Raw genomic sequence first — 12,569 nt, 5'->3', positions numbered from 1 at the left:
TACTAGTAAATAGTTATAGTGGAGATAAAATTAAGTAAGAGAGAATAATGTAGACGAGAGTCTCTTCTACAATATTCTCTCTCTTACTTAATTTTATCTTTACTTTAATTATTTATAATTAGTTTTTCAAAACATATGCGAAAAAGAAACATCTCACCTAGACTGGGATGAGGGAGTAGTACTATAGATGATTTAGTAGTCACTTTGAGGCTTGAGCAAACACACCCATATTCTTTACACTTTTGTAAGTTGTCAACCGAATAAATCTACACCTTTTGTTTCTACATGTATTACTTGAAAAACTGAATTAGAAAAATGAAAGATTAGAATTTAGGATTTAGGGTTATATAAAATCAAAAAATGTTACTCCACTTTTATTTGAAGATGAATTTTATTCTTTCAAAAGAAAATTTATAATTTAATTTACACGTACAGACACATTCACTCCATTATTGGATATGACTCGAGAAGAATAGTGAAGGGTTGCTTTGATGTAGGAAAGGAACAAAAGAAAATTATTTGTTGGTGAGCTAAAAAAGGGCTCTCGTGACCGGGAAACAAAGCCTCGTGACTCTAATAAGATGACAAAAATTCACACTACTTTTAAATTAAATACCCCCTATGTTAGTATTACAATAATAACTAGAACAAACCATTTCTTGATGTGTGGCTACAAAGGATTCAACCCAAATCAGCATTGGAAGTGGTATGTTTATTTACCACTTTCTAATGCTCTCTCTACTTTTTATGCTATCTTACTAGGCAATTTAGTATCATTTTTTTATAAAATAATAGTAGTACCATATACAATAGAGCCTACTCTTATTTACATTAATAATTTGGTGGACTATCCGCTATCGGCATGAAATGATCACATTGCTTTAGAAAATTTTGATTAGGTAAATACACATCCGAACAAGATATAATTAGGTGAGTATCTCAGAATTTGACTCGAATCTCATGATGTATACGAGAGTTCATTTTGTTAGTGGAACTTAATTCTACAATCTTATCCTTTAGTAATTGTTAAGTTCAATAAAAAGTTAATGAGTATTTTAATACTCCAAGTTATGGAGTATCTATCAAAACTAACACGTTACCTATATAGTTAGTGTCACACCAAGTTGGATATGAATTTAAATATAAGATAAATTGTCGGAAAAATTATAAAGTTTCATCAAATTCTGGCATCCCGCAGTTTTAAAAAAATAGCTAATTACTAGTGTATAATAATTTTGACATTTTTATTAAGGGTCCTCTTTATTTGTACTTGGACAAATTGAGTATCGTGTTGAAGCCGGAATCCATAATTTTTACATATTTCTCAACGACCCCATTTATTTGTATTTGGAGAAATTATGTATTTTCTCTGTTCCTCTGTGGTAGATATGTACTCTTCTCTATATTATTCTCTCTTGTTTTGCTTTATTTCCATTTTAATTATTTATTAATATTATTTTTTCAAAATGAGTGCTCAAAATGAAATACCTCTACTACAAAGGGACGGAGGAAGTATGATCTAGATGTTGTAATCCATAATTTTTAAAATTTATATATCACTAATAAAAGTCATTGATTTTAGTTATAAATAGCTGTATAGAATAGAAGGCTAGGCTAAACAACTACTAGTATTTTGGCTTTTCAAACTATTAAGTAATACTGTATCGCCGAATCTGAATGAATATAACAAACGATAAAAATGTGAAAATTATGGAGTATAGATTAACTATTTTTAAAAGTTGCAGAATTATAAAAATTTGATCATGCTTTAATATTTGTGGCATTGTGTCGTAGAAATACACTTAAGTATACGAATTTAAATATTACTCTGTATGCGAATAGGAGTTCCGGTTTTATTTTAGTCTGTTTGTGAATAAGAGTCCCGGTTCATTATTACTATAAACGATAATAGAGTCTCACATTCTACTAACACATTCCCCTCATATTTCATTTAAAACTAGTACTCCCTCCGTCCCATAATAGATGTCACACCTTTCTTTTTAGTTTGTCCCACAAAAGATGTCATATTTATTTTTTTAGAAAAAATTATCTCTCACATTATTATAAATATATTATTTTCTCATTCCATTTAATACACAAAACAATATCTCCTAAAATTCTATGTCATTTTACAAATATGTCATCTATTATAAAATAAAGAAAATACTATATACAATTATGTCATATATTCCACCTACTTTTTTCCACACTTCTCTTAACATTTATTAGAAACTCCTAATGAATAAGAAGGAAAGAGTACATTGGTGCATGCGTAGTATATTTCGTTGGAGAAATAATAGGCGGTGTTAAATTTGGGAGGTACGCGTGGGGTGTGGTGGGACCCACGGGGCGGTTGCCCGTGAAGAAGTGGGTTGGCAGTAGTGGAGAGGCTCACGGGATGGAATCATGGAAGCGCACACACTCAATCACTCACTAGTTTTTCTGGGACCCGCTAACTACTCCCCAACTGAAACAAAACAAACAGGAACAACTGCATATTGCTCATAATTAATTTTTTTATTTAGAAAAAAAAAACTAAAACTCATCTTTTCATTTGCTAAAGAACCACATTAAAATCAATATCCCTAATTTAATCTAACCTAAAGGTTGAATTTATAAAACATCCCTTTTATAATAACATTCGTAGTAAAAGTTTTTAAGGAATAAAAAATGAAAGTGCATTTTTTGAAATGAATAACTGATATTGATAGAGACAGAGGTTGTGTGATATACTCATGATTGAATAATTATATCTATAAGCTTGAATTTCCTTAATATATTTAACGAATTTACGATTTAGTTTTCGTTTTAAAATCACGTGAAGAAAGCATGTACGTCACATTCCTCATGACTAAAAAACTAACTCATCTAAAATTCCAAATTGTATTACCAAACAGTTAAAGCTTCTATAAATATTCGATACACCAACAAAAGAATTCCACATTCAGCAGATCATCTTCAAATTTATCAGGTACCCTAATTTTGATACACAAATACACACATTTTCATTTATCTTGGAAATTTTTTTATTGATTTGTTGTATTAAAACAGATGCTGAAGGCAGTTTCGTTGTTGGTGGTGGTTCTAGTTGTTGGAGTGACGATCTTCGACGGCGTCGAGAGCCGGAAAACGAAACGGAGGATTCAAGAGTCTTTCGATTACTCAGCCATCAGCTGCAGAGCTCACACTGCATCGATACTTGATTTTGGCGGAGTGGGAGATGGCGCCACGCTCAACACCGGTGCCTTTCAGCAAGCGGTCGATCATCTCAGCCAATATGCATCCGAGGGCGGAGCTCAGCTCGTAGTTCCGGCCGGGAAATGGCTTACGGGGAGCTTCAACCTCACCAGCCATTTCACTCTCTATCTCCACAAAGATGCTGTCCTTCTTGCCTCTCAGGTATGTTTACATGATACTAATATTATTTCTTTTAAACCCAAATATTTCTTTTTCATCATATGATTTTAAAACAATCTCATTCAACGCCAAACATTTCTTTTTCAGTATAAGATTTTAAAGCACAGTTCAATGTTTATCAGTCTCATTCAAAGTGAAATATTTATTTTTCAGCATAAGATTTTAAAGCAGGGTTTTCATTTTTAGAAATGTGTTTTGTTACAGGATATAAAGTCGTGGCCGGTGGTGGATCCTCTGCCGTCGTACGGCCATGGAAGGGATACGGCTGGTGGGAGGTATATCAGCCTTATATTTGGGACTAATCTCACTGATGTTGTTGTCACTGGTAAAACATCCAAATCCATCTCTTCATACATTTTCTTTAATTTTGCAAAGGGGGTTGTCTAATTCTGATGTTGAATTAGGTGAAAATGGAACAATTGATGGGCAGGGTGATCTGTGGTGGCAGCAGTTTCACAAGAAGAAGTTGAAATACACTAGGCCTTATCTCATTGAAATCATGCATTCAGACACAGTTCAGATATCCAATCTCACTTTTCTCAATTCTCCCTCATGGAATGTCCATCCTGTCTATAGCAGGTTTCTTCTCTGTCTCACACACAAACCCACACTCTTCCCATGCCTAATCTGTTTTACATCTTGGTAGGAATGTCATCATCCAAGGGATCACAATTCTTGCCCCTGTCACTTCTCCTAATACAGATGGGATCAATCCAGGTATATTGACTTAAAAAAGGTTCAATCTCTCTTTAGGGTTTGTCGATGCACACTGAACTTGCATTAATATGATATTGTCAGCTTTGGATAAACCTTACTACTTTTTTCTTAGGACACTTCCCAAAAGCCCTCAGTCATTCTAATAGAGTATGGGTTACCTTATATATTGCTTGCACATTTTTTAATTCTTCGGATGTAGAAAGATTTGATTCCCTAACAAGTTTCCTACTTTCCAGATTCTTGCACCAACACAAGAATTGAGGACACCTACATCGTCTCCGGCGACGACTGCATAGCGGTGAAGAGCGGGTGGGACGAGTACGGGATCAGCTACGGCATGCCCACCAAGCAGCTCGTCATCCGCCGCCTCACCTGCATCTCCCCCTACAGCGCCGCCATCGCCCTCGGGAGCGAGATGTCCGGCGGCATCCAGGATGTCAGGGCACAAGACATCACAGCCATCAACACAGAATCCGGGGTCAGAATCAAGACAGGAGTAGGCAGGGGAGGCTATGTCAAAGATATATATGTAAAAGGCATGACTCTGCACACAATGAAATGGGTTTTTTGGATGACCGGAAACTACGGCTCCCACGCCGACAACCACTACGACCCCAACGCCCTACCGGAGATCAAAGGGATAAACTACCGCGACGTCATTGCTGAAAATGCCACAATGGCAGCCCGCCTCGAAGGGATCGCTGGTGATCCCTTCACAGGCATCTGCATGTCCAACGTGACCATCGGACTGGCGGCCAAGGCCAAGAAGTACCCGTGGACGTGCACAGACGTCGCTGGGGTTACTGGAGGCGTGGTGCCGCCGCCATGCCAGCTCCTGCCAGCAGCAGGAGAAGGAGAAGGGATGTGTGATTTCCCTGCAGAAAATCTACCTATAGATAATGTAGAGCTACAGACATGTTCATATTAGTGTCCTGTTTCCTTGTTTGCTTCAGACAAGAATTATTGTGTAATGAAACATGCAGTTAAACTAAAAGCATTTCCAAATGGGGTTATTGAAGTTTTATCACTAAAAAATTTACTATGGTGCAAATATTAAGGTTAAATTTGAGCCTTTTTGTACAACAATATACTGAACTGCAAAGATAATAGACAAATATGTATCCACTACAATTATTCCTCAGTGAGTCGGGGGGTTGAATTTTACGGACTCCCTCCAGATGAGTTCTTTGATGTTTTCTTCAGTGTAGCACGGCAGCTCAAAGTTAAAAACAAAAGGGCAGGGGCAGACAGGCTCCTCGTTGATGTCGTGTAGAGGCGCCAAGTACGGATGGCAGAGAGCCTCGTCAGCTGCATATGATCATCGAGCTTTCGTAGTTATAGAACAACTTGTGTGGGAATATATAAATGAAGGATTTGAGCACTAGAGCCTTACCAGTAATACGCTTGCTTGGGTCGAAGACGAGCATTTTCTCTAGTAAATCCAGAGCGCTAGCTGTGTTGTTGGGGAAACTGGTGGAGAATTGCTGCTTCACGTATTGCGGGAGCTGCCTAACATATCTTCGGGCGTTGTCGCTCCTGAGGAAACCGAGGCTGGCATCGTCCGGAGAGCCTATGAGCTTTCACAAGAACAGTAGACAGTAGAAAGCATCACTATCCAGACACCAGAGGAAAATGAATATAGAAAAAAATCATGAAATTTTTTTTTTGGGACATAATAAATAATATGCAGGGGAAGTAGGTACCTCTGTGATGAGTCTCAACTGATGGACATAATCTTTCCCAGGAAACAGAGGTTTTCTAGTCATCGTTTCGCCAAATATGCAGCCGACAGACCAAATATCAATTGCAGCTGTGTATTCTGAGCAGTTTAGGAGTAGCTCCGGTGCTCGGTACCAGCGAGTGACAACATACTCGGTCATGAAATCAGTCTCAGATGTCGTCCTTGCAAGCCCAAAATCTCCGATTTTCAGATCACAGTTAGCATTGAGGAGCAAATTACTCGGTTTGAGATCACGGTGCAAGACATTTGCGGAATGAACGTATTTAAGTCCTCGCAGTATTTGGTAGAGAAAATACTGCAAAAGTTACAAGGAAATCAGTTATTACATCCCACAACATTGAAGCTAACATAACCACACACCAAATTCAAACATGTTCAAGTAGTCTATTATATTACCTAAAATCAGTTACAGAGGAATGAAAGTAAGAAATTGAGGCCAAACCCGACAATGGTCGTCTGTCAATGTTTGGTTGGACTGGATAATATGGCGAAGATCAGTGTCCATAAGTTCATACACGATGTAGACATCGATGAAGTTCTCTTTCTGAGGTGGCCGTATGATATCTTTGATTGCAATTACCTGTTTAGATGTAAAATATGAAATACATTGTCATGATCCAAACATTTGTATGATATATGTATGCTCTCACATTGTCATGATTCATGTGGCGCAGAAGTTTTATTTCTCGCAATGTCCTCTTTGCATCGATCCTGTTATCAAATGCATTGCCAATCTTCTTAATGGCTACCTCTTCACGTGTGTCGGGAGTTTATAGCAGCGCTGAAGCAAAAGATAAGTCAGGCTCACACAGAATCAAAGTTGAAAAGAAAGACAACCTTCTCAGAGGCATTAGCATAGAACTCAGAAACTTGGACAAAATAAGAGTATATGCTATGTAAAACTACACAACATAGAATTGCAATGAACAAACCGGATATATTAAACACGTTGTTTTGGACAGTAGCCGTGACAAATTCTGTTTTGTAAGGTAGAACTAGTATGTCAAATATGCAGACAAGTGCGATGTGATTTTATTCAAATCTACCTTGCTTGTATGTATGCCTAACCTCCTTATGTAATAGTTTTTCCACTTGTGAGGTTATTTAGGTTCACCTTTTCTCCAAAGTTTTCAAGAAATATATCTTTGATTTTCTGATACCATTTTCAAGCATGTAAGAGTATACTGCCTCATCTAAGCCAGACAACCACAAAACCGAGAAAGACAACATCGACACATGAAGTTCAAAACCAAGACAAGCCAGAGGTGATCATCATTTCAAACCAAGTTCATATCACCATTTTCTATAAGATTAATAGCATTGAACTCATCCAAAGAGGCCCAACAAATTCAAGACTCCAAATTTCGCCAAACATATTAGAAAGGAGAGTTATTACCAGACAATGCCATAAGCACCACGGCCGACAGGTCTAAAAGGAACATACTTCCTCGAAAGCTCAAACAGATTTCCAAAGACGTTGTACTGCACGTATCTCCCGCCATGAGTGGCCACCCCTTTGATGTTATGCCCGCCATGATCTGCTGAACCATAGCTCGACTCCACAGACATAGCCAAATATCAAACAACAAATTATGCTAAAACAAACTCAACAATCCCAAGCTCAAAGATGATATGCTTCTTTTTGGGTTTTCTTCCTGATCAAAATGTGAGCCTGCCGCATTTAATTATGCCGTCTGCTTTTTTTATTACAAGGGTGGTGAATCTTAACTTTTCTAAAACTTGGCATGCTTTTTTGATCAAATTTCTAGAGAGAGAGGACTGAGTGTGAACTTTTGAACTGGAATGACTCTAGATTACCCGTGAACAAAATTGACTTTTCTGAGGAGGATGGCTTTGCATCCATCTTTTGCCATACACCTGGTTGCAGGTTGACTCTACAAACATTGCCATTCTTCGTAAATCTAATATTGTTAATTTCTCACTAGTAATTACTTTCAGCAAATATCACGAATCCAAAATTTATTTCAAAAAATAGGTATCTGATAGATTTACTTAAAATGTGAATTCTTGATATATTATTACTTTTTAAAACTTTTTAATCTTATCATATATTTTAGATCATATTCGAATACTCTTCTAACAAATCACGAACAAATTTTTTTGACTGAAATCACACTTGTGCAAATAATTTTCAGTGTTCTTGAACCCCACCATTTTTTCATCGAAATTCCCATCACCTTGGATTAAGTATAAATGACCACAAATATTGACCAGAGCAGAAGCAATTGAGTCAATTCAGCCATGTCTGCCTTCCAAATCCCATATTTAAAACCAGCATAGAAGACCAAGAAAAACCACTTGATCAATCAATTCAACCCAACAAACATTATGACATCCAACAATCGAAATAATTACTCTTTCAAAAAAGAGCTCGTAATGATTACTGTAAAAACCATGAAAAATTCGGACAAAAGATGCTAACACGGAACAGTTGTAGATATGATGCCATAATTATATTTCATTAATACTAATACTACTACATAAAGGTTGAACAAGACACACACAGCACAACTCACATACATTTAGTAGATATTCAAACAGAAAACACAATGCTTCTAAACTACACACTTGTGTACAAAGGAGTGAGTTTGCATTTAACCTTCACCTAACCATGCCTCCTACTTTGGTGTTAACTCGATGCAAACCGTTAGATGCATTACCACCGATCCTAAGGTTACCAAGTAAAGCGTCGCGTCCCATTAGAACTATCTGGAAGAACTTGTCTACGTCCTTTGCGAGTAGATCAAGTCCTTGTGAGAGTTTTTCTGCCGATTTTCCTAAATCTAATATAGAGTTTTCCAACACTTGAGCTTCAACCATGTTCCCCACTTCTTGCACAATTGGGTATAACTTATTCACATCTGTGTCAACAGCTTCTAGCTCCTTCAGTATCGCGGTCCTCCCATTCGAATGTAGGCTTCTTATTTCAGTATTTACAAAAGCCTGGAGCTCAGAAAACGCGGATGCCCATGAGAAAGTTTCGGGAACCTGTAGATCCAATAACTTCTTTGTGGAACCAGAGAATGCAGCAGCAAATATGCTACATACCAAGAGACTGACAACCTTGACTCCATACATTGCTTGCATCAAGATCTTTCCCTTGGCCGAGTTCTTGATTTTTGGTAAGTCCAGTTTTTCAGCCAGGATATCCATGGCAGAGAAGCAGTTATCAAATTTTGGATTCTTCTTAGCAACATGTTGCTTCCATCCGTCTGCGGAAGAACGGGCCCATTCAAGCTGTTTTGCAGGGGCATCACCAAAGTTGCGCAAGACACATTTAAGAAAGAGGTGGCCCTGTTTCAGCTGAGATATCTCGGAGCTGAAAGCAATGCAAATATCAAGCAACTGTACACTATCATCTAGATATGCATCTATCCATTTGTCATCCCAATCAGAAACAGGGAGTTCAAGATCCGTAATTAATGCTTTCACGTCGGTATGAATTTCACACAGTGTGTCCATCGCAAACCTCATCCAGGACAAGCACAGGACATCATCCCTACCTACTGGCCTAAGATTTTTAATCCTACCCTGCAATGTCTCTTCAAAGGTGTTCAACAAAGCAAGAAGTTTAGGGGACAGGTATGAACCCTTTGGTGACATCCTACGGAAAGGGTTTCCAAAGGGGAGGAAAGGCCTGTGTGGTTCTTGTGGGCGGCTCATTCTATTACACTAACTGCAAGAACATTAAAAAGAGCCAATAACAATAAGTAAAACACTCAGCCAAAAGACAATGGAAGAAAAACATAGTACTCCTAATAGCCAATAGGAAAACAACAGTGCACGTGTAGTTAGGAACTACTTGTAGCAGGCTAGCAGCGAAAACAGATCAAAGTCGCACATTAAAATAAGCAAACAGTCTATACATGAATGCAAGTTTTAGTAACTTCGCTCATATTTTCAAAACAACATGACAGTGAATCTTATAGGAACCCTGCAAACATCATGGCTACCCAAAAAACAAACAAAATTCTTCTGAATAAGCAATTCAATCTGCGCCAAGTTGAAGAATATTGTATCCCAATGTTGTCAAATATCTGCCATGGCAGTGATATGGTGCTATGCCGTGGCGGTTTTTGGTAAAAATGCCATCGCCACACCGGTTTTTAGCATTTTTTTGTGCCGGCACTTGGCACCGCCATAGCTACCATGGTGGTCAATTTAGAATTTTCAGCGCCAATTTTGACTTCACTCCATTTACCACTAGACCAGCCGAAAATTCTACCCTAGTGGCTTTGCCCACTATCACCAGCCCGCTGCCCTCCAGCACCGTCCCCCGCATTCTTCTATAACCTCCCTAACCCAGCCCATTCACCCATATGACCCGGCCCATACTATTGAGGATAATTTAGATTTACACTATTATTACCAATTATGATAGCTTTATATTTTGTTGAACTAAGACTTTAGTTATTAGACATATTAATTGTTTGTGACGTTATGCTTTAATGATTGTCTTAAGAGTTTAGATTTTACATTGTTACTCCCTTCGTCCCACTTTAGGAGTCCCATTTGAGTTTGGCATGGGTTTTAAGAAATGTAAAGAAAAGTTGTGAAAAAAGATAGTGAAGTGTGGGTCCTATTTTAATTTATTAGTTTTATAATAAAATGTGAGTGAAAAAGGTTAGTTGAATGTGGGGCCTATTACCATTTATAGAATATTCCAACTGGGACTCCTAAAGTGAGACGGAGGGAGTATTATTTTCTAATTTTTTTAATATATATATATATATATATATATATATATATATTTTATTAATATTTATTTATATACTTATTTATCAACCACCCTATCCTGCCATGCCGATACGCCATATCCCTGTGGTGGTTTGAGGTTGTTTTTCGGCAGACCGCCATAAGCCATCAAACGCCATTGAAAACATTGCCTACCATGTCGAAATAACATACATGTAACCATTATCATATTCATATCATATACGTAGTAGAAATAGAATTCACCAAAACCAGACATACCTACTCTACTTGTAGGATATAAAAATAGCACATACACAAATTGGGTTCCTTGTGCTTGTTCAATTGTTTGAAGTTTGAACTTTTCCTTTTAATTTACAAAAAGTGGCCCTACTTCTCCAAGGTACATGAATTCTCCTTAAAATAAACAGAACTCGTAAGTTGTAAATATCAGCACAACAGGACACCTTTCATGCGATATAGATGATCAAATACTAATTCCATTCACTCAACCCAACAAAATTATCCAGATTTTGGGCATAAAAATGCAAATTAGACGTGTCCACAACCCAAAGATGAAGAAAACATAAACATTTACCCAGATCTAACATTCAAAATACTAGTACTACTTTTTTAGCACTCTAAGATTGCAATTGAATTATAGAAATCTAGCCAACAACACAACCAAGAACAGGAAAGCCATGAAAACTCTAAGTTCTTCCCTCAACCGTCACATTCAAACTCGAAAAACACGAACTCACGAAACGCGAAAACAATCACAACAACACTAACACAAAACATCAGCCAAACAACTCATAATCAAGATAAATCAACACAATTTCCAGAAATCCAGCCAAAATCTATCAGATACTCACCCAATACTCGTTCAACGACTCATATCATCACCGATTATCGCAAACTATAGCCACACCATAAATACACATAAAATTCATGGAACATGGAGCAGAAACAGGCATACGCAAACACATGAAATCGATCTAGAGATTAAAAAAAGCATTTCTGTACCTGAACAGAACCCAAAGACGAGTAGAGAATTGGTAAAGCTTCGCAGAAAGTTTTCGCAAAATGTAGGGTTGTAGAAACTGAATTGCAAAATTGCAGATAATATAATTGTGAGTGGGAGCTGTTGGAACACGTGGCCAACTCTAATTGGCCGGTGTATTTTATGTAGGCTGGGGGTTCATGTAGAAGATTAAAGTGAGCGAAATCTGGCCGTTGATTAAGGCTTTGATTATTCGATACTTCTCCTCCTACGGATTGTCAAAATTGTACTCCTGCGCCACAGCAGACTCTCTTGACCCAAAATATTCCAAAAAGAAAAAAAAGTACTAATTCCTTCGTTCTAACAAAATTGTGTCCTATTCTTTTTTATGTCACAGCTAGTGATCTCAATCGGGTCGGCCCAGCTGGGTTCGGGCCAACTCTCTCAGATTGTGGGTCAATCGGGTGCGGACTTATAAACGTTCAACCATAATCCTAAAAGTTCGAGTTCCGGGCTAGCTCAACGGGTTAATTGGGTTGCTACCGATAATATTAACATGCTATCAATCTAATAAATAATGATGAAATATAGTTATATTTATAAAATGTAAAATATTTAATCGTGATAAATTTGAGATATATGCTTAAACACAATCATAAACATGATCAAATACTTGAGATATTTTTGAAATTTTAATGAATGTTTTAGAAATTTAAATATTTTTTAGTGAATTTGAAGGTTTTAATTTATTCAATTTTTATATTAATAAAAATTAAATATATAATTTGTATATTTAATATAAAATTGAAAGTTAGTATTTTTTTAGATATCTATATAAAATTAATCAATGAAATGTCGAATTAGGATTAAAAATATTGAATAATAGAAATTTTATCGGATTTTCGGGTCAGGCCCTGACGGGTTGCGGGTTAATCGAGTGCGGGCTAATCGGGTTTTATTTTTTCGGGCTAGAAATTT

The 12,569-nt window shown here is 37.1% G+C and overlaps 2 protein-coding genes and 1 pseudogene across 2 annotated transcripts; 1 reads left to right on the top strand and 2 right to left on the bottom strand.

The window, feature by feature from the left end:
• The first annotated feature begins 2,818 nt into the window (after positions 1–2,818).
• LOC121751321 (probable polygalacturonase) lies at positions 2,819–5,128 on the top strand. Its single transcript, XM_042146045.1, has 6 exons — positions 2,819–2,971; positions 3,052–3,399; positions 3,622–3,742; positions 3,822–3,996; positions 4,064–4,134; positions 4,371–5,128. The coding sequence occupies exons 2-6, from the start codon at positions 3,052–3,054 to the stop codon at positions 5,060–5,062; spliced, it is 1,407 nt and encodes a 468-aa protein (XP_042001979.1). The 5' UTR covers positions 2,819–2,971; the 3' UTR covers positions 5,063–5,128.
• Positions 5,129–5,131: 3 nt separating this feature from the next.
• On the bottom strand, positions 5,132–8,205 carry LOC121751340 (annotated as a pseudogene).
• Positions 8,206–8,334: 129 nt separating this feature from the next.
• LOC121751380 (protein BPS1, chloroplastic-like) lies at positions 8,335–11,749 on the bottom strand. The gene is made up of 2 exons (XM_042146119.1): positions 11,615–11,749; positions 8,335–9,572 (listed from the first exon to the last, which is right to left on the bottom strand). Exon 2 carries the CDS (start codon positions 9,557–9,559, stop codon positions 8,498–8,500), a length of 1,062 nt encoding a protein of 353 aa, XP_042002053.1. The 5' UTR covers positions 9,560–9,572; positions 11,615–11,749; the 3' UTR covers positions 8,335–8,497.
• Between the last annotated feature and the right edge of the window lie 820 nt (positions 11,750–12,569).

The sequence above is a fragment of the Salvia splendens genome, chromosome 1, assembly GCF_004379255.2.
Source record: "Salvia splendens isolate huo1 chromosome 1, SspV2, whole genome shotgun sequence".
NCBI lineage: Eukaryota > Viridiplantae > Streptophyta > Magnoliopsida > Lamiales > Lamiaceae > Salvia > Salvia splendens.
This window is presented reverse-complemented; position numbering and strand designations above follow the sequence as displayed.